The sequence below is a fragment of the Lactuca sativa genome, chromosome 8, assembly GCF_002870075.4.
Source record: "Lactuca sativa cultivar Salinas chromosome 8, Lsat_Salinas_v11, whole genome shotgun sequence".
Lineage (NCBI taxonomy): Eukaryota > Viridiplantae > Streptophyta > Magnoliopsida > Asterales > Asteraceae > Lactuca > Lactuca sativa.
This window is the reverse complement of record NC_056630.2, coordinates 110,133,062-110,155,633: the sequence shown is the minus strand read 5'-3', so window position 1 is coordinate 110,155,633 and position 22,572 is coordinate 110,133,062. Positions and strand designations below refer to the sequence as shown.

General features: G+C 36.2%; 1 protein-coding gene across 1 annotated transcript; it reads left to right on the top strand.

The window, feature by feature from the left end:
- Positions 1–14,528: 14,528 nt before the first annotated feature.
- Positions 14,529–16,559, top strand: LOC111893159 (protein PMR5). Its single transcript, XM_023889223.3, has 5 exons — positions 14,529–15,071; positions 15,242–15,413; positions 15,500–15,678; positions 15,792–15,950; positions 16,028–16,559. The coding sequence occupies exons 1-5, from the start codon at positions 14,731–14,733 to the stop codon at positions 16,362–16,364; spliced, it is 1,188 nt and encodes a 395-aa protein (XP_023744991.1). The 5' UTR covers positions 14,529–14,730; the 3' UTR covers positions 16,365–16,559.
- The last annotated feature ends 6,013 nt before the right edge of the window (positions 16,560–22,572 follow it).

Genomic DNA, 22,572 nt, shown 5'->3' with positions numbered 1-22,572 from the left:
ATAAAACCATGAAGTGATCCAAGTGAGCGTGGGTTTAATCCAATACTCTAATCTTATCAAAGCACTCATGAACTCTGCAGCAAACTTGTGCCATGTCTAAACACTTCAGACAATCTACAGACAGATTCATGACAGTCTTTATTCATACCTACTCCCAACGTATGACCGACTGTGGATGTTTGAATAACCTAGTTATTCTGGAAGTCAAAACATGCAAACTGAAACATAACAATAATACTTAATCCTATATGGCCCCAAACTTGTGAGAGTAAATAAAACACTTCTATTTATCCACCATATTGATTACTTATTATTTATCATTTAATGTTTCGGATAATCAACTTATTACTTGAATTACAACGACAACTGTCCCATGCTCTAAGCATACACACTTTGTTTCCTATGGTCCATGCTTTGTGAAATAGAACAATTGAAAACTTTTCCAATGATTCTCATTTCACAATTCCTCAATCCCCATTGTTAGTGTAAGAACACAAGGTTCTCGCCGCTACTAGAATATGTTAGATTCTAACATTTTATGCAACGATCCTTTCGTAAAGTCATATCACAAAAGTCACCAAGACTTGGCTAATGAAATTACAAAGTACTTACTTAGAAATTGTTACAAGACAATTCTATAGACGTGAAGTCTCACATTCAAAGTACATTCCTTTGAACATCCTTCTTGCATAAAAGTTTCTAATCTAGACATAGATTCTTAATATCCAACTCCCAATATGGAAACATTTCCACATTTGCCATATGACAACTCATTCTTAATAGAATCTTATCTATTCATAATAATGTCGATATGGTCCATCCAATACCATACTTCCAACTACTCACAAGCGACCAATCCTCAGCAAACTTTGGATCGTCCTTTGATAGTCGTTTAATAATTTTAGTCAAAATCCAATTCTAGTCCTTTTTCCCTTATAATGCGCTAGACATTTGGAAAATTTTAGAATGGTAAAATATTATAGCATTTGCAATCGATCCTATACCCGAAGCGTATGGGACACGATGCATAATGTCTTACATAAAGATATGATACTTTACCAATCTTTTGCCATAATATTTTATATGTTATAATCTCACAATTCGAACTATGAAGAGGGATGCCGTAATCATAATCGAAATTTGAGAACACACAATGTATCCTTTGACTAAATTTATTAAAATTTCTTAATATAAGCTTTAGATTTTGAAACGAAGTATAATATTTCTCTCCCTTAATTATAGCTAAACAACTTTTCAACCAATGCAACTTTGCAAATTGAATCTTTGTTTTTCTATAATTAATATTGCTAACTTGCAATTCTTGCCATAATAATCATACAAGCATAACACTTATGCTCCCACTATCATGATGATTATTATCATATAAGCATAACACTTATGCTCCCACTAGCTTTGAAATGTATTCAGAAAACAAATGAACTTTCAGAAAACAATGCCTATTGAATTTCTGAAATTCATATTTCTAATACCAGATGCTTCGACAAGCCTTTATCTAAGCTTCTTAAACTTATACACCTTTGCCTTAGATAGCTCATATGTGTGCTTAAACAATTTAGAACTGATGTTAATAAGTTCCAAATGTTCAAACTAATTGCCAAATCTCACAATTCGAACTATGGAAAGGGATGCCGTAACCATAATCGAATTTGAGAATACAATTTTTCACAATTGCTATCTTCTTAAGATCTCTCTTAGTGAAAGCATTTCCTCACAGTCATTTTCATGAAGGAGGGAATCTTATGACACTTAGATTTTACGGTGTATGAGTTTCTATCCATGTGAATTTGCCAAAACCAAAGTTTGTGACAAATTCAACCTCATATGGACTGAACTTTCTTAATCTTGATTTCTTGCCTTATGGTAACACGAGTGCCCACCATGTCTTCCAAGTAGTTTAGTAATTTGTCCTTACATATCAATGTACTTTCCATCGACTAAGGCTCTAGTATGCATTCAAATGAGAACTCATAGAACTCACATACACAATTAACTCAATTGGAATGGCATAGAAACAAAATAATGTCAGCACGACAGGTTGTAAACCTCAAGCCGTGTGCTAGTGATGATCTGTAAGGTTTATTCTTGATTTGTTCTTGAAACCCTTCAAGACCATTAAGACTCCCACTGACTCCTTGATATATAAGATTCTCTTGTCAAGAAACATTTATTGACAAAGAAAATATTCAAGAGTTAGTGTAGTTCTTATCAAGACAAAACACTTCACATAATTGGTCCTAGTTGGTCTCTATCTTATCCAAGACAACACAACTTACCAATTTCAAATGTGCAAATAAGAAAACTTTTCCAAGTTCCACATTTGATGAGTGTTATAAACCTACTTAAGACTTTTCACTCAATGTCACAATCTTGACTCTAAGACTTGATATTGGAACGAAGTATGATTGACTTATTGATTTAACCATTTCTACAATACTCGATTCCTCTTCTTAGACATGCAATTGCACTAAGACTCACTTAGAGGATCTATTGAGACATGGTTCTTAATCATAAAGACTTATCATAAAACACAATAAAAGGTACTCTCCCTTCTTCTTAGAATAGAGAAACTTTTATCTTTCTGCCTACTTGATTCTTCTTTATTCGTTCTACTATTCATTGAAACTTTTTCAATCAACTCAGAATTACACTTAATCTTATAAGTATAATCATATTTACTAAACTTTAGTAAATCATGACGAATATCTTTGTCACTCTTGTGGTGGACTTGATCAACGCACAACCTAGTGTACTTGATCTCCTAGTCCTTCAATTGACACTTTGTCAAAGAATTAGTCTAAGTTTCCCAAATGTGAAAGTTTTTCATTCATCATACAATACACATTGCATGATTCCAAGTTTCTGTCCTATTGAAACTTGGGCGATGAGAAACTCTCCCTATTTGGTAAACTTTTGACATTTCCACAAATAACATAATTAAGAATCAAATCCATTGTTGCTAATAATAGAAACATTCAAACATCAATTCTTTCATACATGCCATTGCAAGGATAAATAAATAAGATAAAGTCAAAATTCATTTTATTGCGGAAAAAATTTGTCCTTACAATGCAATTCAATTGAAAAACTATGTTATTACATATTTCTTAACAATCTACTCTAACTCCAAGTAGTAGCTCAAGAATCCATTCTTCAAGTAATGCGATCGAAATCCATTTCTTCGTGATTAGATTCAGCTCACTTCTTCTCTCAAGCATCCTCTCTTTTCTTCGAAACATCAAAATGTTTTGATCCTACAAAACATCAAAATGTAATCTTATCACATCATGTATTAAGAATCTAGAATAGGAACTTAAAAGAGTTAGCTAATGGATTTTACCTGAAGTAGAGCCATACGTCTTGACTCTCCCATCTCTTAGATCTCTCAGGTAGTTAGGGCAGCTTCGTCTCCAATGCCCCTTCTCTTGGCAATAAAAGCAAATGGACTCCTTCGGCACAACACATCGGACAATCACAGACTCAGTTCTTTCTGGACTTCCAATGTTGCCAATGTCCATTGAAGTTTGGGAGCTTGATTCACCAGACAAATTTGCTTGACTAGCACGCCAAATCATTGCTGATTCAGCAGCTATAAGCAAATAGGTGAGATCAATAAGGGTCATGTCGTGGTCCATCATATAGTACTCTCTAACGAACTCACTATATGATTCAGGAAGTGACTAAAGAACCCAGTCAACAGCCAACTCACTTGAAATCTTGACACCCAACATCTTTAACCTATCAATGCGTGACTTCATCTCTAAGATGTGTGCACACACAGGTTTCCCATCTTCGTGTTTACTTGCCAAAAGGGCTTGAGTGAGATTGAACTTTTCAAGCCTTTGAACTTGTGGGTCAGGGAGAACAATTGGAGGAGGTGGAGGAAGTGAAGCATGACTCTCATTTCCTTGATCGTATCTTGGAACGTCATCTTCATTTGGAAAGCTTGTTCCAAAGGATTTGGGAAGACCATTGTAAGATGCAGACATCTATAAAACGGGAGAAAATTCAAGTTGTGTCGATTAGAATTCTTGATGTAACACCCAAATGAAACATCAAGCTAGGATCCAACACAATACTCTACAACCTAGAAGAGGGATGCCGTAATCTAGTTGCAGAATATTTGAAGGTAGGTAAATGACGATTTACCAATTTCCACCATGAAAAACGAAAGGGAAGTTTAAGTTTTAAATGAATTGAAACACCTAGATCTTTTGAGATTCATTGAACTTTTCAATGGCATGTTTAATCTCAATTATGCCCTACTATTTGTGACTGAGATGCCGAGGATCACAAATAAGGTGTGAATAACCATATGAATCACGTTGTGCACTCAATGCTACTATCACCTAATCAATGTGCCGGTTAGCCACACACGCTCCATCGATCTATGATATGCATCAAGTCACCCTTTGCTACCAATGTCATCCCCAAATTAGTGTGTCGGTTAACCACACACGCTCCACTAACGTTTGATAGGGTTACGAAGTGTAATTCTATGGATTAGCATACAATTTCACATTTTTTCCTAAAGTAACTATGATTTGGGAATTTGAAAAAGCATTTAGTTACTTTGTACTTCATTATACTTATAATGGAAGGTTTCTGTCCTATCCTACCCGTTCGGCTAACGACCCTCCACTAGTCAAGAGTGCGGTGGGTAAGAGTGGATACCCATTCAATCGCCATTTTAGAGGCAATTTCCTTAAACACCCCATATAGACCAGCTTCGTGAATGAGGCCTACTAACGTTAAGACTGACTGTTTACTCATACATATATAATATTAGACTTTTAATGTTATATATAGTATAGGGTGTATTTTACACTTTTAAAATACTAGGTGGTTTAATTTAGTAAAATTATACTTTTAATTTAATTAAATGTAAACCAAAACTTTATGGGTTTATTAAATCACTTTTAATTATACACTTTAATTAATTAATAAAACCATAAGGGTGTGATTTGAACTTTTCAAATTACTAGGGTTTTAGAATTTAACATTTCAAAATTAAACTTTTAGTCAAATTTTAAATTCCAAAACTTGAGGGCAAGTTTTGAAACATTTCAAAACATAATGGATCAAATAACAAATAATTCAAATTAAACAATTAATTTCTTAATTATCTATATTTGACCTAATCTTATCTTAGTCACTAGATAATTACCAAATAATTTGAAATAATCCATATTTATCATATAAACAACCAATATTTAAAAGGATTTGAAATTATCTATTGTTTTGGCAAGGATAATTACTAATTTAAGATAAAAATTGGATTTTAACTTCAAAAAACGAATTAAGCATCAAATCCAAGTCAAAACAGCAGCAAAAACCCGAAATTCCCTCTGCCTGACCCCTGGACTCGCCGAGTCAGGGACTGGACTCGCCGAGTCAGACACACTCGCCGAGTTCATCAACTGACTCGCCGAGTCAGGTCGGGCAGAGGCCAAAAATTCGTTTTTCATCAAATAAAGCAGTTAAGCATCACATACAACTGAAACCAATCAAGTCTCTGATACCACTGATGCGTTTTAGGCATAAGAACAATCCTATGTGCTCATACAAACCCTAATGCTTGGATCTAGGTTTCTCTATTGTACATGCTTTGAATCCAAGACTAATAAACTTAGATCTAACATATTATGAACTGAATTAGGGTTTAGAGAATTACCTTTGATTGTTATATAGCAATAACAATCAATTCCTTGCTTGGATTGGCTTCAAAAGCTTAGTGCCTCAAGTGCTGCACCTCTAATGGAGTCACAAACACCTTATGCAACTTGGATGAAGAGGAGAAGAAGAGAGGCTGCCCAAAAACGACTAGAAACCCTAGAGAATCAGTTGTCTACCTTTTTGGAGCCTAAGGGGTCCTTTATATACTTGTGTGGGCTGCTAGGGTTTCAGTCAAAACCCTAATGGACAGCTTAAACTCTAAGCAGCCCATGGAACCTTCTGGATAAGGCCATGGACGAAAATATGATGGGCTTCCATCATAATTTCGTTCACCCCTTATTCCTTTAGCATTCCTTAGCCCAATAACTCAATTATCCAATAATTGCAGTCCAGTCCCCTGAATTCAATTAATCTCTTTTAGCCACAAAATTAATTATCAATTAATTCTTGACTAATATTAATTAAACAATATGATTTCTCCTTTAATATATTATTCTCATAATACATTAATAAATCATATTTAAACTTTCTCTCCTTAAATCATCCTACATATTGCTATGATGAAGGCAACCCAAAAGGACCATGTTCATAATCAGGTCAAGTACATACCAAAATAGTTACGGACTTAGACACTAATCCAACACGTATCTCATAGCATTATTTGAGTATGGATATAGGATTGGTTGATAGATTTGATTATACTTGTTTTCTGTGTGATACTTGTATGTATGTTTAGCCGTTGAGTGTGGGCAGGGCATGTATCTCACAATTAGCTGAGTGTGGGTGGTAGGGCTGTTCACTATTTGGATAAAACCGAATTGTCCAATTAGACAATTTGGATTGGACTATTTTGTTCGGGTATTCGGATTTTTTATTTGGTTTTCAACAAAACCGAATTATTATTTTGGATTGGTTTTGGTTTATAAAATAAGAACCGAATAGTCCAAAAAAACCGAATAAACATTTATTATTATATTTATAATATATATCTATAGTTATTTATTAATTTTGTAATTTATTTTTTCAAATAGGTTCAAAATGTTTCACCTGATAAAAACATTAATATGCATTTTCTCTCAAAAGTTATCTATCTATAAAATATTTAACTATAATATATCTTCTTAGTAGTTGTTTATAAATATCAAATCACAACTAAATAATTTGTTTTGGTTTCTTGTGGAAAATTAGGTAATATTATAGTTATATGTCGTTTTAAAATGTTTTGAAAACCGAATTATAAAAACCGATCCAACCAAATTGTTATTAGATTGGATTGGATCAGATTTGAATTTAATTTGGACTATTCGGATCCATGTTTTGAAAACCGAAATCAATTTGGATTTACTTGATTGGACCAGATCAAACCGATCCATCCAAACGAACATCCATGTGGGCGGGACCCGTATCTCATAGTTAGTTGAGTGTGGGCGGGGCCTGTATCTCGGAGTCAGCAGAATGTGGGCGGGGCCCATATCTCCTATTTAGCGGAGTGTGGGCGGGGCCCGTATCTCCTAGTTAGCGGAGTGTAGGCGGGGCACGTATCTCTTAGTAGTATGATTATTTGTATGGTATGTGGTAGTTTTGGGAGACTCACTAAGCTTCGTGCTTACAGTTTTCGGTTTTTGTTTCAGGTACTTCCGCTAGTAAGGGGAAGAGATCGGGATGACTGCATTGCACACACCACAACGTTTAGCCTGGGATGATTTACTATGATATTTGGACATGTGATTTTGATACAGTAATTTGCTATGATGTTTTTGAGATACTATCACTATGTTTTTATGAGATGATTTGGGTTACTATGGTTTTATTTATATATTAAAGTGAGATTTTTGGGACCGTATTTTTAGGATGTTTCAAGTTGGTATCAGAGCCTTGGTTTGAGGCTCTCGAGTGTGTATGAACTCAAACTGATGACTTGGTATGAAAATTTTCAAAAGAAAATCATTTTTATAAAAAAAATGAAAAGAGAATAATTTTGAAAAGAGAAAGAGGGTGTGGTGCATGCAATCAGTCGAGCTCAAGTAAGTACTCCTAAATTACCCATACAAGTTTATGTTATGATTTGATTATGAGAATAGGATGCTAGATTAGGGCTAAGGATCTAGGAATGATGTCTTGTATGCATGTTATATGTGTATGAGAACTGCATGCTAGATTAGGTCTAAGGATCTAGGAAGGATGCCTTATGTGCCTGTTATATGTGTGTAGGCCTTATGAACTACATGCTAGTACTGATTAGTCATTGATATGATAGCCGGAGTAGAGGATGCTTGATTATGTTTACTCAATGCTCGAATGTTGCTTGCTTTTTCCTTTTAGGAGTTCTAGTTATCTCTAACTAACTAGTGAACGAATATGTTTCGTTACATATTGCGAGGACTAAATAAATTCAGAAGGATAGGTTTAGCTCTCTTTCACAGCTCTTGTTTGAGTCCAACCATTGTTGGGTAGAACTGTCATTCGAAGAATCATCTAGTCTTAGTGATATGTAATGGTATTCGCGAGCGAGTTAGGGGAGACAACAAGGATTTCTTATGCAACTGATGGCGGATAGTGGGTTGGTGATTACCATAGGGTAAGCCTATGATGAGATTAGCATGAGAACAACAGCAGTAGTAGTAGTAGAAGGGACTTGGTGGAGTCTAGGCAGTTCTTTAGGAAAGTACGGATAGATGTGGAAGGTAGTATGGGCCCGTACTACTGAAAGCATAGGATTCGTACTCGAATCAAGGAAGGCTGAGATGAACCCAAGAAACTTGTAGTGTGTGAGATACCTCAAGTAATGATATGTATATTGATGTTCGTTATGGTGTATTTTCAGTAATGTGACGCTACACACTAGGCTAGTTGGCAGTTTAGGTGCTAGTAAGGGATCAGGCTCAGGCTCTAGATCCGGGCAGCTCGACGAGCAGACGAGAGAGTTCATTTTGCCTGAGGTCACACACATTATTTTAGACTAGACTCCTGTAATCTTCGGTACAATCAAGGAGGGTATCTTGGAGCTTTTGGATGAGAGACAGAGTGCATTCCGCACTAAGGTGGCGGCCATGATGGGGTCGCGCACGCTGACGTTCAAGGAGTTTAGAGCTTGTGGGGCTCCCGACTATCATGGGGTTTGGGACCCCATTGCTAGCAGCAGGCGGTTGGCTGATGTCGCCAACGCCTTCCGTACGAGCCGATGTCCCTAAGGGGGACAAGGTTTGACTTGTTTCCTGTCTTCTGAAGGACAGGGCACGTGATTGGTGGGAAGAGAGTCGTACATGCCATTGGAGATGATGTAGCTCTTGATGCGATGACTTGGAATAACTTTTTCGCCAGGTTTCGGGTCAAGTTTTCACTTGTGATTGATGTGCAACAACTTGCTAGGGAGTTCTAGGATCTACGACATACGACTGAGACGGTGACGGAGATCACCGCTATATTCTGGGAGAGGGCCCTTCTCATTCCGCAGTACGTGGCAGACAATGAGATGAATAAGGTTTGATATCATGAGATGTTGAGGAGCCATCTCCGACAGTTCGTGAGCCGATCCACATGCAAGACGCTGGAGGATATGCTTGCCAGGGCTAGAGAGAGAAATATTGATTTATAGATGGAGAGGAAGAGGAAACCAGATGCGACATCTGGCATGGAGGGCTCAGGCAAGAAACCCAAGGTAGATTCTCGAGGGAAGGGCCAGCAGGGTCGAGGTCGTTGCGGCAAGTGTGGGAGATCGCACGAAGGGATATGCAGAGCTGGTAGTTCGGGCTGCTTCAAGTGCGGCCGAACTGGTCATGTTAGCAGGGACTATACTGCTACCACCACCACCCTGACAGTATCTGATTTGATTTGCTTTCAGTGCAATCAGAGGGGCCACAAGAGGTCCCAGTGTCCGAGTCTAGCAGCAGCAGGGTAAGTGGCGGCACCCGCTCCTGCTACCTAGAGGATTACTGATGACTGCCAGGGTCGGGCAGAGGCACCGGTGGCGAAGAGCAGAGCCTTTCAGTTGACAGCGGAGGAGGCACGTGCAACACCTGACGTGGTGACGGGTATGTATCTTCTGATTATCTCTTTATTTATATTGATTATTGCTTATGTTTATGTGTTCATTGTAGGATCGTTCCTTGTGAACGGTTTATCTGCTTTGATATTGTTTGATTCGGGGGATACCCAATCTTTTGTGTCGCTCGCGCTCAACGAGCGATTCGTAGGGGCTCCGGGGGAGCTGGACTGCCCACTTGATGTGGAGATAACAGATGATAGGACCGTTCGGGTTACGAGGGTTCATCGGGGATGTACACTATAGTTGTTCGACGAGCAGTTTTCTGTGGATTTGGTCCCCATTCCCCTTCAAAAAAATTTGTGAACTCTATGTATTTTTTTATGCATTTTTATGTTTTTTAGGGTTTTTTTTGTTTTCCATATAACCTTTCTCTCTCTCTCTCTCTCTCTCTCTCTCTCTATATATATATATATATATATATATATATATATATATATATATATATATATGCTTAGGTTATTTTGTTTTTACTAACTATTGTGTGTCATAATGCACAAATCAGGAACAACGGATGAAATTAATCAATGAACATGATTTGAGAGTGTATGATAATAAAATGGGACAGTATGTACCATATAAACACACAAATTTTAGCAAGAGGGTATTTTGGACAATTAACTACAATTATAAAAGGAAATTTTTGGATTTTTAGGGATAATTAATTCTCCTAACGTAATTTGTAAATATATTCGATTTTATTTTGTTAGAATGATGCTCTTTCAGAATTTTATTCTATTAGAATATTATTAAAGAATAACAAAATTCTTGAATCTGAGGTTAAAAAAATAACAACATTCTAATATATTCTTATACAACCGAACTTAAATACAAATTCATACATATTCTTACAGACTAAAAGTCTTATACATTTTAATATAATTATACATATTCTAAAAGAATATCAACAAAAATGAATAAAATTCTTAAAAAATAACAACATTATTAAAATGTGAGTATGATCAAACTTTATTCATTCTTCAAGTTATTCCTATTAGGTCTTCAACGCATTCTTCCAGCCACTCCTATCACAAATACAACAAAAACTAATAATGGTTAAAAAAAATGTTACTTGCAATTAACTATCACTTTATATATTCTGGTAGAATACATAAAATATGACAAAATACATATAATACATTATGACAGAATACATAAATTTTATTCTGGCAGAATATATTCTGATAGAATATATATATATATATATATATATATATATATATATATATATATATATATATATAATACATTCAAAAGTATTGTATTTACTGCTAATATAATTTTAGATTCCAAATACACAATAACGAGGGACAATAGAAATTGGAATTCAAAATCACAAATTGAACCAAAATAATACATAGACACATTATTTACCTTTTTAAAAAATTTTCTAAAACAAGATGAGTAGCTTTTACCAATCTATGTTGGCATATGATATCAAACCTTTACTATGTTAGTATATGAAATCAAACAAAATCAATTCACTGTGTTGGCATATGAAATCAACCCCATTAGTATATACACAATATGGTATGAATTAATGATGTAAACAGATCTAAGCTGTGAGAACTAAGTCCACAAAGAAAACATACTCAACTTTGAAATATTAAAAAATCCAGAGCATTCTAAGAGAATAAAAACTATAAATTCTGACAGAATGTAGTAGATATTAAATAATTGTAATTTATTCTAATAACATTCATTACTCGTTATTTTGCTAGAATATATTATCGTTCGCCATGTTTTCTTTATTTTCCATATCAGAATAGAAAAAAATGTTTACTCTATAAGAATGTAAATATTACATAAAATATGTGTTGCTATTAATTATGACAGAATGCATACCATATTGTTAGATTCTTTAGATTCTCTTTCAGGCATTTCAACAAACACTTGTTAGGCATTATCATCAAACAAGCCAAAATTCATGTAAAACAATTATCATTGCGTTTTATTCTACCTAAAATGTTATTGATTTCTAAACAACAAAAAATAAAGAAATGGTATTGATTTCTAAATAGTGAAAAACAGAAAAACAAAGAAATTGATTTAATTACTTGTTGCTGATGTGAGAGCCGAAGCTGAAGTCGCAGCCGGAGTTGGAGTCGGGAATGGAGTATGCTCTGATTTGGTTGCAATTTGGATGAACGAGAGTTTAGGAATCTTAAACGATAGCCCTCGTTTGGTATAAATGTTGTTAGTAAGCTTCCTGATGATTGATAAAAGCTTCCAGATGAGAGTTTAAAAAACCAATTGAGCATATTGCTACTGATGAAACATGATGGATTAAAAAAAACTTTGGTGATTAACAAATTGTGTTTTGATGAAGGGTAGGGAAGAGATGAAGAAGCCCTAATTTGCACAAAGGTGGATATATGATGATACGTCCGTTCATATATTTGATGAACAATTTTGGTGAAGAGGGGCGGTGATATTTTATGGCCAACGATTATAAACAGAGAAGATGTGGCCGGCAGATTTTAGAGAAATAGAGGGAATATCTTAAATGTTTATAGGGTTTGTGAACTAATATCCTAATATAACGGAATATTAATTGACTTAATTGTTACCATAAATAATTATTCCTAGATTACTATTATACCCTTTGATGATTTATTATTGAATTTATTTTTGCTTAATTCTGATTGGTTGTTAGAGGCATACAATACTTATTAAAAACATTTGAACATAATTTCTCTCTCTCCCTCTCTCTCTCTATCTATCTATCTATATATATATATATATATATATATATATATATATATATATATATATATATATATATATATAACAGACCTGGACCATTTAAATATCTAAATCTATGGCTAATTTCAAATGGGTCGTTTATGTAAAAATCTTAAACTACTTGCAATAAAGTGTAACTTTAAAATTGTCATAAGGATATAATTGTAATTTCTACTTTGGCTGATTCCTAATATTTCTCTCTCTCATCTATTTCCTTTCATTTTGCCATCTCTTTCTTCCTTTTGTGTATACACCTAGGGTTTCATCAACAAAAACACATCCATCAACCACACATAACCAGGATCGGTTCATCATCATCATCTCACGTTGCATCCAAAGCTAGCAAGTCTTTTGCATTTACAGTCGTATAAACTCACAGTGGAGACGCAAATCGTGTGTGTGTTTGTGTTAGAGAAGCAGTGATGAGCGGAGCAACGTCGTATCTGGCGAGGAGGGCAGCTCAGAGGGAGAAAGTTAGAATCCTCTACAGACATGCCCTTAAAGACACTCTTAATTAGGCCGTTCACTGTCATCTCTTTTACCCCGATGTATTTTCCCTCAGTCTGTTAGGGTTTTCAACTTTTAGAATCGTTTCGATTTTCATCATGTACGTCTTTGATTTGGTTTAATCATACCGATTATGAATTTTTTCAGGCTGATTCACTTCGTGAGAGATTCGATGCGAACAAGAACGTGGTTCGTTTCTTCCGCCTCTTGTTATACTTTATATTTCCCCCTTTTTTGTTTGAATTTGAGTTATCGAATTAGCCAACGATGTTTCTTTGCTCTCATTCTCAAGAAACCCTAACATGCCAAAAAAAAAGAGCAAAAATGTTTACCAGAGCTTGCAAGTCTTTTGCATTTACATCCAAGATGTTTACAAAACTGCTCGTTCTCATGAAACAATTTTTGGTTGTGTTCGTTATAATCATTTACAATTATAACTATTGGCAGCATAAATGATGAGAGGAATAGTTATAATCATTTATGATTATAACAACATATGATTTGCTACTAAACATTGATTTTAATACTTTTTTGATCATTTTATTGTATTTTCATGATATTGTCATTTTGTAGATATTGATCAACAAAAAATGAATGTTGAAATTATTTTAGGTATCACTACTACTCGTTACACAAGCCCGCGAGCCATTTGATTCAAATAGAAGAATGAGGTTGCAACCAATTCAAGAAAATGATTGACACAATGATGAATTTTGTAATTTTTTCCATTGAAGTGGTTTAATTAGTATTGAATATAATCATGTATAAATGTAAGAAATTAGTCTTGACATATTCATTTATGAATATAAATATAAATATGTATAAACTCAATCATTGGAAAGTTTATTTATCAATATAATAGTGTTTGATAATGAATTATTAATGTATTAATTTTTTTATTTGTTAGTATATTCATGTACGACTATAAGTTTTTTTTATTCATTTATAAATGAAATTTCTTCATCTCTAAATTAAGTTTTTTTTTCATTTAGGATTACAATCGTATATTTTTATAATTACAGATGTGTTTTATTCATACATGATTGGAAATATTCTGATAAATTATAAATAAAAAAAGTTGATTTTTTAATTTGAGTGAAAATAACTAAAAATTATTTTTATCATCCATTAATAAAAAAATGGTTAATCTTTTATCTTAGGTAAATGTAATCAATATCGCTAAATTTTAGAAAATTAAGATTTGAATTTAATTTGTTTTAATTTAATTAAATATACAATTAGTAATATGTCTTTATAAAATGATTGGTCTAGAATTCTTGAAGTGTTATAGCGTTCTCAACATTTTTGATGTTCTCATTTGATCGTACACTCTCTATATATATTCAAAACCTATAAAAAATAACAAAATTAAAGCCGGTTAATCGATAAATATTTTTTGAACGATCAAAAGCATCTAATCACTTAAAAAATACTATATTTTAAGGATCTATAAAAAATCATGATTGATATGGGTATAATTTGTTGGAGTATTTTATATATAGATATTTTTTAAACAAGATAAAAGAAAACATAAGACATGTGTTTTCTATATATTTTATTTACATATACCAAGATTCTTATATTAAATATACTGTTCATTGTTCATCTTTTTATATTAACCCGACCCGACACACGTGAAACCTTTTCTGATTTCGCCACTCTTTCCAGTTCCCAATCAACAAAACAGTAACAAAAAGCCCCTCAATTCTCCCCTCTTTCTTCCCGAGCATCTCTTCCAAACCATGGCTTTTCAATCTAAACTCATATCTATCTCTACCTCTTTTCTGATTTTGATCTCTACTATATTCTTCCATTTCACCTTATTATCCTCATCGTATATGCTAGTTCATCATATCAACAACAACAATGAACATAACTCTCACCATCGACGCCCTATCCTCCAAGCCAATCAGTCTCAATGTTCTCTCTTCATGGGTTCATGGGTTCACGACGATTCCTACCCGATCTACCAGTCATCTTCTTGCCCCGTTATCGATCCTGATTTCAATTGCCAAATGTACGGTCGACCCGACTCCGATTACCTCAAGTACCGCTGGAAACCGGCCAACTGTGAACTCCCCAGGTCAGTATTTATCCACCGTCGACTAAAATCAGCTCCTTTGAAAACACTCTGCTTGTAGTGGCCTGAGGGTTATCCAAAGGTTTGTGGAGAAGTGGAGGGTGAGAATTGAGAAACGGTTGTTAATATTGTACCTTATGCTTTAATAGTTGTACAATTTTGGGTTTGACCAGGTTCAACGGGCTCGAGTTTCTGGAAAAGATGAAAGGGAAGACAGTAATGTTCGTGGGGGACTCTCTGGGGAGGAACCAATGGGAGTCGTTGATTTGTCTGACGTGGTCATCGGTGCCACGTGTTGCCACCCAAGTGATCCGAGCATATCCGCTCTCAACGTTCAAGTTTTTGGTGAGAAATCTCAACCGTTAGATCTTTGTTTATTGTAAATAAACCCATCGGAAAAAGTAAATGTTCGAAACTTCTGTATTGCACAGGATTACGGTGTAACGTTGTCGTATTACAAAGCACAGTATCTTGTCGACATTGATTCTGTCGGGGGACGAAGGGTACTCAAGCTGCAGGACATATCGGAAAACGCCCAGGCATGGCGGGACGTCGACGTATTCGTGTTCAACACCGGTCACTGGTGGAGCCACACCGGCGCCACCCAAGGGTTAGTATTGTCATTTCACATGTTGTTACTGTATTTGATTGGAAAAAAAAAAGTATTGGTGTCAGAAGGCTCTGAGGGATTGACATTAATTGCTTAAAAATTATACGGTGCAGGTGGGACATGATGGAATCCGGTGGGTCGCTTTACCAGGATATGGATCGTATGGTCGCCATGGAAACCGCCGTAAGGACGTGGGCCCGATGGGTTGATTCGAATATCGACACCACTAAAACCAGAGTCTTTTTCCAATCGTTCTCACCTACTCACTACGAGTATGCATAATTCACCCTCATTCTCTTCAATTCTCTAATTATGCACGTACTTTTACTTACCGGAAAAACTTTTGCAGTCCGTCGGAATGGAATGGAGGATCGGGGTCGACAACCACCGCGAAGAGCTGCTATGGGGAGACGGCTCCGGTGAGTGCTTCTGCGTTCTTGGGGGTGTACCCGAACGAGATGAAGGTGGTGGACGCCGTGCTCCGGGAAATGCAAACGCCGGTTTACATGCTTGACATCACGACTCTTTCAGCTATGAGGAAAGATGCTCATCCATCGATTTACAGTGGGGATACGAGCACGGGTCAAAAGGCTGACCCTAATGGCACCCCTGATTGTACACATTGGTGTCTTCCTGGGTTACCGGATACTTGGAACCAACTCTTCTACACGGCTTTGTTCTTTTAGGATCGAAGATCGATCCATTTTTGGTTTTATGAAATTTAGAAGTTGCCTAAAGTTGAGAGAGATCTTGAGATAGGTTATTTATTGTGGTTTCACTTAACCAAATGTACCATTGATGAACAGGTATTTATTATTGTAACAGACGCCAAATCTCACAGTAAATTCATTCCTTAACAGCCTTATGGTGTTCACGGGTAATATGTTTTAGATATGTGTTTTGACTTTTGAGTGTAAGTGTATGATGTTGAACGATTAATACATTGATATTGGTCACAAGAAAATACGAGGCATATAGAAACTTTAAAAGTATGTTGTCATCACAAGTATATTTACCTTGTAAGGGAATTTTGAGTTTTGTCCCGTTGACACATTAGTTAATATCACGTGGCTAAAGGAGAATAATTGAGAATTGACGCCGTTTAATAAGGGAAATGCATACCATATGGTTTCTTTTGGGATCCAGAAACATGTAGGTTAGAAAAAAGGAGAAGAATTGGGTGATTTGGCTATGTTTCGAGAGAGAAGAAAGATCAAATGTGCAGGAGAACCATATTGTTGGAGAAAAGAGAACCTGTGCATCAAACTAATGTGTTTTTGAAGAACACTAGTTGTACGTTTTGATAACTGTTTCTTCATAAACCCTAGGATCCTCCATGGCCGTGTAGTGGCCATTAATGTTTTCAGGTTATAGTCGAGTTAGGATGCTAATTGGGTATTATTGTGTGTTAAAAAGTGGTTTGGGGTCACCAAAAAGACATAGAGATGTTGGCAAAATACTAGTTTTGATGTAGAGATAATGACGTGTTCGGCAAAACTAGCTGGTAGCGGGTAGCAGATAGTTGGTAGCGGGTAGCAGGTAGTGTTTGATTTTGGAGCGTTTTGTTTAGGTTAAAAGCTAAACGCTCCTGTCGCCGAACGAGACTTTTTTTTTTATTAGCGTTTTCTTAAAAGCTAGAAGTCAGAAGCTCCCAAACGCTACGTGTCGAATACGCCCAATGTGCTTATTGTTGAAGGGGTGGGGGTGGCTTCTAATTTAAATTGTTGTTTGGTAAATGTATACGCGCCTCAAGAGAGCTCGGCTAAAAAGGTTTTGTGGGATTTTATTTCCTCTTTTATCAATCATAGAGATGTTGCTTGTATTTGTTTTGGAGATTTTGATGCGGTACGGGACTCGTTGGAGCGTATGGGTACAAGATTTTGTCATTACAGTTCTTCGGATTTTAATAATTTCATTTCAAGTTTGAGCATTGTTGATGTTCGCTTGGGTGGATTTGCCTTTACTAGATCTAACGTGCATGGTTCGAAATTGGCAAAACTGGATAGATTCTTATTACAGAGAATGTTGTTGAATTGTTTCCTTCTAACCAATCTCTTGCTTTAGAGTTTAATCGCTCTGATCATCGCCCTATTTTACTTCGTCATGATTTTCGTGATTATGATTCGCTTCCTTTCAAGTTTTATAACGCTTGGTTGTGTTGGGATGGCTTCGAGGAGATTGTCTCGAATGCTTGGAATGATCCAAAATTTAATATGGATTGTCCATTCTCTAGATTTAAAAATAAACTCAAGAATGTGAAGAATTGTCTTAAGTCATGGGTTGCTACTGTTAGAGTTAACATAAATAAAGAAAAAAAATGAATCTCATTCTCGTTTTATTCAAATTGATAACATTATAGATCAAGGGGGTGGGTCTAGCGACTTATCTATTGAGAGATGTCGGGTGCTTGGTATTTTGGAGAAGCTTGATCATGACGAGTCTTCAGACATTGCTCAAAAGGTGAAAGCTATGTGGGCTAAAGAAGGAGATGAAAATTCTAAAATGTTTCACAGTATTTTGAAACGTAAGCAGCGTAAAATGATTGTTTGTGGTATTTTGAGAGATGGGGTGTGAGTTACTAATCTGATGGAGGTCAAACGTGAGTTTTTTTATTACTTTGGTTCAAATTTTTAAAAAAAAATGACGGCTTTGATTTGGTGAACAAAAGCCCTCGGTTTGGCTCTTTAAACCGTGAGCAGTATAAGGGTCTTGAAAGGGTTTTCTCAGAAGAAGAAATCAACTGGGCAGTTTCAGATTGTGGTGGAGACAAGGTGCCAGGTCCAAATGGGTTTAACTTTTCTTTTGTTAAACACTCTATGGATATTCATAAACTGGATATCATGGTGTTCATGTAAGATTTTAGTGATACAAGTTTTATTCTTCCTGGTTGTAATTCCTCCTTTATTACTTTAATTCCTAAGGTTCAAGATCCGCGGGTTATCAAATATTTTAGACCTATAAGTTTGATTGGAGTGATGTACAAGATTTTAGCAAAGACGCTTGCAGTAGTAGTTGGTTCGGTTATTAGCATTCAATAATCGACTTTCATGAAAGGTGGACACGTTTTAAATGGCCCCCTTTTATTGAATGAGATTGTTTTGTGGTGTAAGAAGCATAAGAAAAAATGTATGCTTCTTAAAATTCACTTTGAAAAATCATATGATTCTATTTCATGGGATTTTCTTCTTGGTATTATGGCTTTCTTGGGTTTCAGACATATATGGATTGGGTGGATTAAAGCTTGCTTGGTGTCCTCTAGATTGTCAATCGTAGTCGATGGAAGCCCCACAGATGAATTTTCTCTTGAGCAAGACCTTAGACAAGGAGATCATCTATCTCCTTTTCTTTTCTTACTGGTTATGGAGGCATTGAACGTAGCTATGTTGGGTGTAGTGGATTCTAATATGTTTATTCCTTATATGATTGGCTCCCATACTATTCAAGTCTCATATTTGTTCTATGCAGATGATGTGATCATTATGGGTCATTGGTCGAAGAAAAATATGAAGAATTTGATACAGATTTTGAAGTGTTTTTATGATGTTTCTGGTCTTCAAATAAATTTTCATAAATAAAATATTTATGGGATTTTTGTCTCCGGTGCTGAGGTTCATGCTATAGTGGTGGGATGTGAACCTGTTTTCCTTTTAAGTATTTGGGGGTTCCTGTTGGTCTTAATATGCTTAGGATTAGGAGTTGGGATCCGTTGGTGTCAACGTTTAAAAAGAAGTTAACAGGGTGGAAGGTAAAAATGATTTCCATTGGTGGTAGATTTACTTTGAATAGATCAGTCCTTGGCACCTTGGGTATTTATTATTGCTCTTTATTCAAAATGTTGGTTAAAATTGGTAATTTGTTGGAGTCTTTGAGCGCTTCTTTTTTATGGGGATCAAATACATAAGAAAGAAAAATAGTTTATGTTAAATGGAAGATGGTTTTGGCTAACAAACAAGTTTGGGCTCTTGGTATTAGTAACTTGGTTGGTCTTAATGAGGCTTTAATGCTAAAGTGGTGGTGGTGTTTTTTGAATAATCCTGAAGCTCTTTGGGTTAGAGTTATTAAATCCATTCATGGTGACTCAGGAAATTTTGTTATTGGTTGTAGAGGTAGTAAAGTTAAAAGGGCATGGTCGTTTATTGTTGTTGTTACTCAGAATTTGCATTAGAGATAGGTTGTTTATGTTAATTCTATTAAGAATTTTGTAGGGAACGGTTGACATACGCTTTTTTGGAAGGATATTTGGGTTGGGGATGTTCCTTTTAATCAAGTTTTTCCCAATCTTGTGGCGTTAGATTCCAATCAAGATTGTCTTATTGTCGATTGAAGAGTTAATCAACTGTGGCATTGGAATTGAAGGAGACACCTAAGAGGAGGGGCTGAAATGTCTCAATTCACTGCTTTGATTGAGATGTTGGGTAGCATGGTTTTTTTGTATCCATCATGACAGTTGGATTTGGGATTTGGGCAATGGGGTTGATTTCACGGTTAAGGATATTGTCACACCCTCCCCGGCCGATGGCAAAAAATGCAGAGTGGTAACGGTATAAAGATTTCACAAATCACAAAGCGACAATCAATTTCCTTTTCTAAACGAAATCTACAAGTCTTCATGTCAATAATCCTTTTCTAACTTGTTTTCTTACTCTTTTTTAGGAACACATGCAAATTTTGAAAACGTCAACATAATATTGGTGAGTGCACATGTTTTTATAGTTTTCAGCTTTTATTAGGTTATATTATTTTAAGAATCATTTTTCTTCAAGAAAAAAATTTCCTAAAGTATTTTATTAACCATAACTTACTATCGTTTATGATATCTAACGATCTTGTCTTATTATCTTCCAGGATATCTGACGATCCTATATTAGTATCTTTTAGGATACATTTATTAATCCTAATTTATTGTCTTTGTAAGATATCTAACAGTCCTTTCATATTATCTCTATGATACTTAACGATTCTATCTTAGTATTTTATTAGGATTTTTATCTAATCCTAACGTATTTATCTACCATTCCAAGGTGTCCCTAATGGTAGTCATACCCTAAGGTGACCTAATGTATTACATTGAGCCCCCACAATCGACGTTGTTTGACTAGAAATTATGACCCGCCACGATGCTTCATCGGACGTCGAATAATGAATAATAAGAAAGTTATCTTGCTGGGATTGTAGCTAGCAATCGCAAGTGGGATTGTCAGACCCTATATAGATCTATACATATATTTCTAACTCTCAAAAGATTAACGATTATAGGTATGTAGGGGAATGTCGAATTTAATCAAGGCATTTTGTAACACCCTGTTTATTTATGAAATAAATAAACAAATTAGTGAATCAATAATAGCCCTAAAATAAATAATTATATATAAAAGGATGGTCTCGAAGAGCTAATTGTCACAATTTTAGAAGTCGAGGGTTAAAAGTGTAAGTTTCGGATGGGTTTCGTAAAGAATTATGAGGGCAGGGATTACTTGGTAAATTATTGGGACTTCATTTGAAAATAATTTGTAGATGAGGGGCTGTTTTAGTAAAATTCGGACCTAATTTGTAAGGTATTTAGATGGCAGGGGTTAAAAAGGTAAAATTTGGATTACATTTGAATAAAAGGGGCATGGAGGGACTGTTATTGCCATTATGGAAAACTCTTGAGTGGAGCCGGGTATAAAGGGTTAAGCAAACCCTAACCCTAACTCATTTCTCTCTAGCTGCCATGTGAAGACTCCAACCGTCTCCTGCCTTCCTCTTTGCCATCTCTACCGTTGATGGACGTCGGGTTGTCGAGAAGAATCGCCGAGATTGACGCCGTCATTGGAAAGGACCGGTCAAAGGGTCGTGGTTGGGTCTCAAGATGGACAACGTCGTTACGCGGCTATTTCACCAAGTGTGGTTGCTGCCACTTCACTTCTACGATCTCTGACGCCATCATTGTTGATGAGGATTCAAATCGACCACCGTAAGGACCGACTGCCGCCTACACCGTCGGTGGAGCAGCAAGATCAGTCGACGACGAGGCGGGGAGCCGCCAACCGCCATTGTTACTTTGTTGCTTCCGCCGCCGGGGAGCTGGAGTGTAGATGTCGCTTCTGTTCGGTCATTAGCCGTTGTTGTCACCTTCGTAAGTCTCTGCCGTTTGTTGAATGCCACCATGTGGGTGGATGCTTTCAGAGTCCGAGCAAAATGCATAGGGGTCGCTACCCTAGTTTGCCACCTCTAGCCACCGGAGAAGGTGGCTGTGCGTGCTTTGGTGTGTGGGGTTTATTGCTACAGTGGAGTGCATGTTGTGTGGGGATTGTTTGATGGCCAGGAAATGGAAAAAATACCCACCTTGGCCACCAGCCATGGTGGCTTCCACCATCTGCCACCGTCGGCCACCACAAGGTGGCTGTGTGTATGTGCGTGTGTGTTATTATTAGTGTGTATGTGTGTGTGTGGGGGGGGTGTATTATCGAGTTGTACATTGTGATGGTGCCAAAAATAATAAAAGAAACCCTAACCACCACCGTATGGTGGTGGCTGCCGCCAGCGGCCGCCGTGTCGGGTGGCGGTGTGCTTTGCCTCGTTGTGTTGATTCGTTTGGGGTGTTTGAAACCCTAATGGGCCCAATGAAGCTTAAAGGACCTAAAAGCCCAATCATGCGACTGATGGGCTTAGTAAAACCCTAATGGGTCCAGTGAACCCTAATGGGCTTAAGGACTTGATTGTGGGCCTATTGGGCTAATATGGGTTGGAAACCCTAATTAGGGTTTGGAAAAACCTAATGCAATGAAACCCTAATTTGGGACTTATCGGGACCGCATAGGAATTATTTAATGAACTTACAATATTAATTAATAACCATTCGCAATTAAAACAAAGGCCATGTGGGATTTAATGGATTAAGTCCTTAATGGG

Bases quoted from the DNA above. Each gene is read 5' to 3' on its own strand.
- LOC111893159 (XM_023889223.3), top strand. From the start codon at position 14,731: ATGGCTTTTCAATCTAAACTCATATCTATCTCTACCTCTTTTCTGATT. The intron at 15,414-15,499 runs GTGAGAAATCTC...TGTATTGCACAG, and splicing joins TCTCAACGTTCAAGTTTTTG to GATTACGGTGTAACGTTGTC. The intron at 15,679-15,791 runs GTTAGTATTGTC...TATACGGTGCAG, and splicing joins CACACCGGCGCCACCCAAGG to GTGGGACATGATGGAATCCG.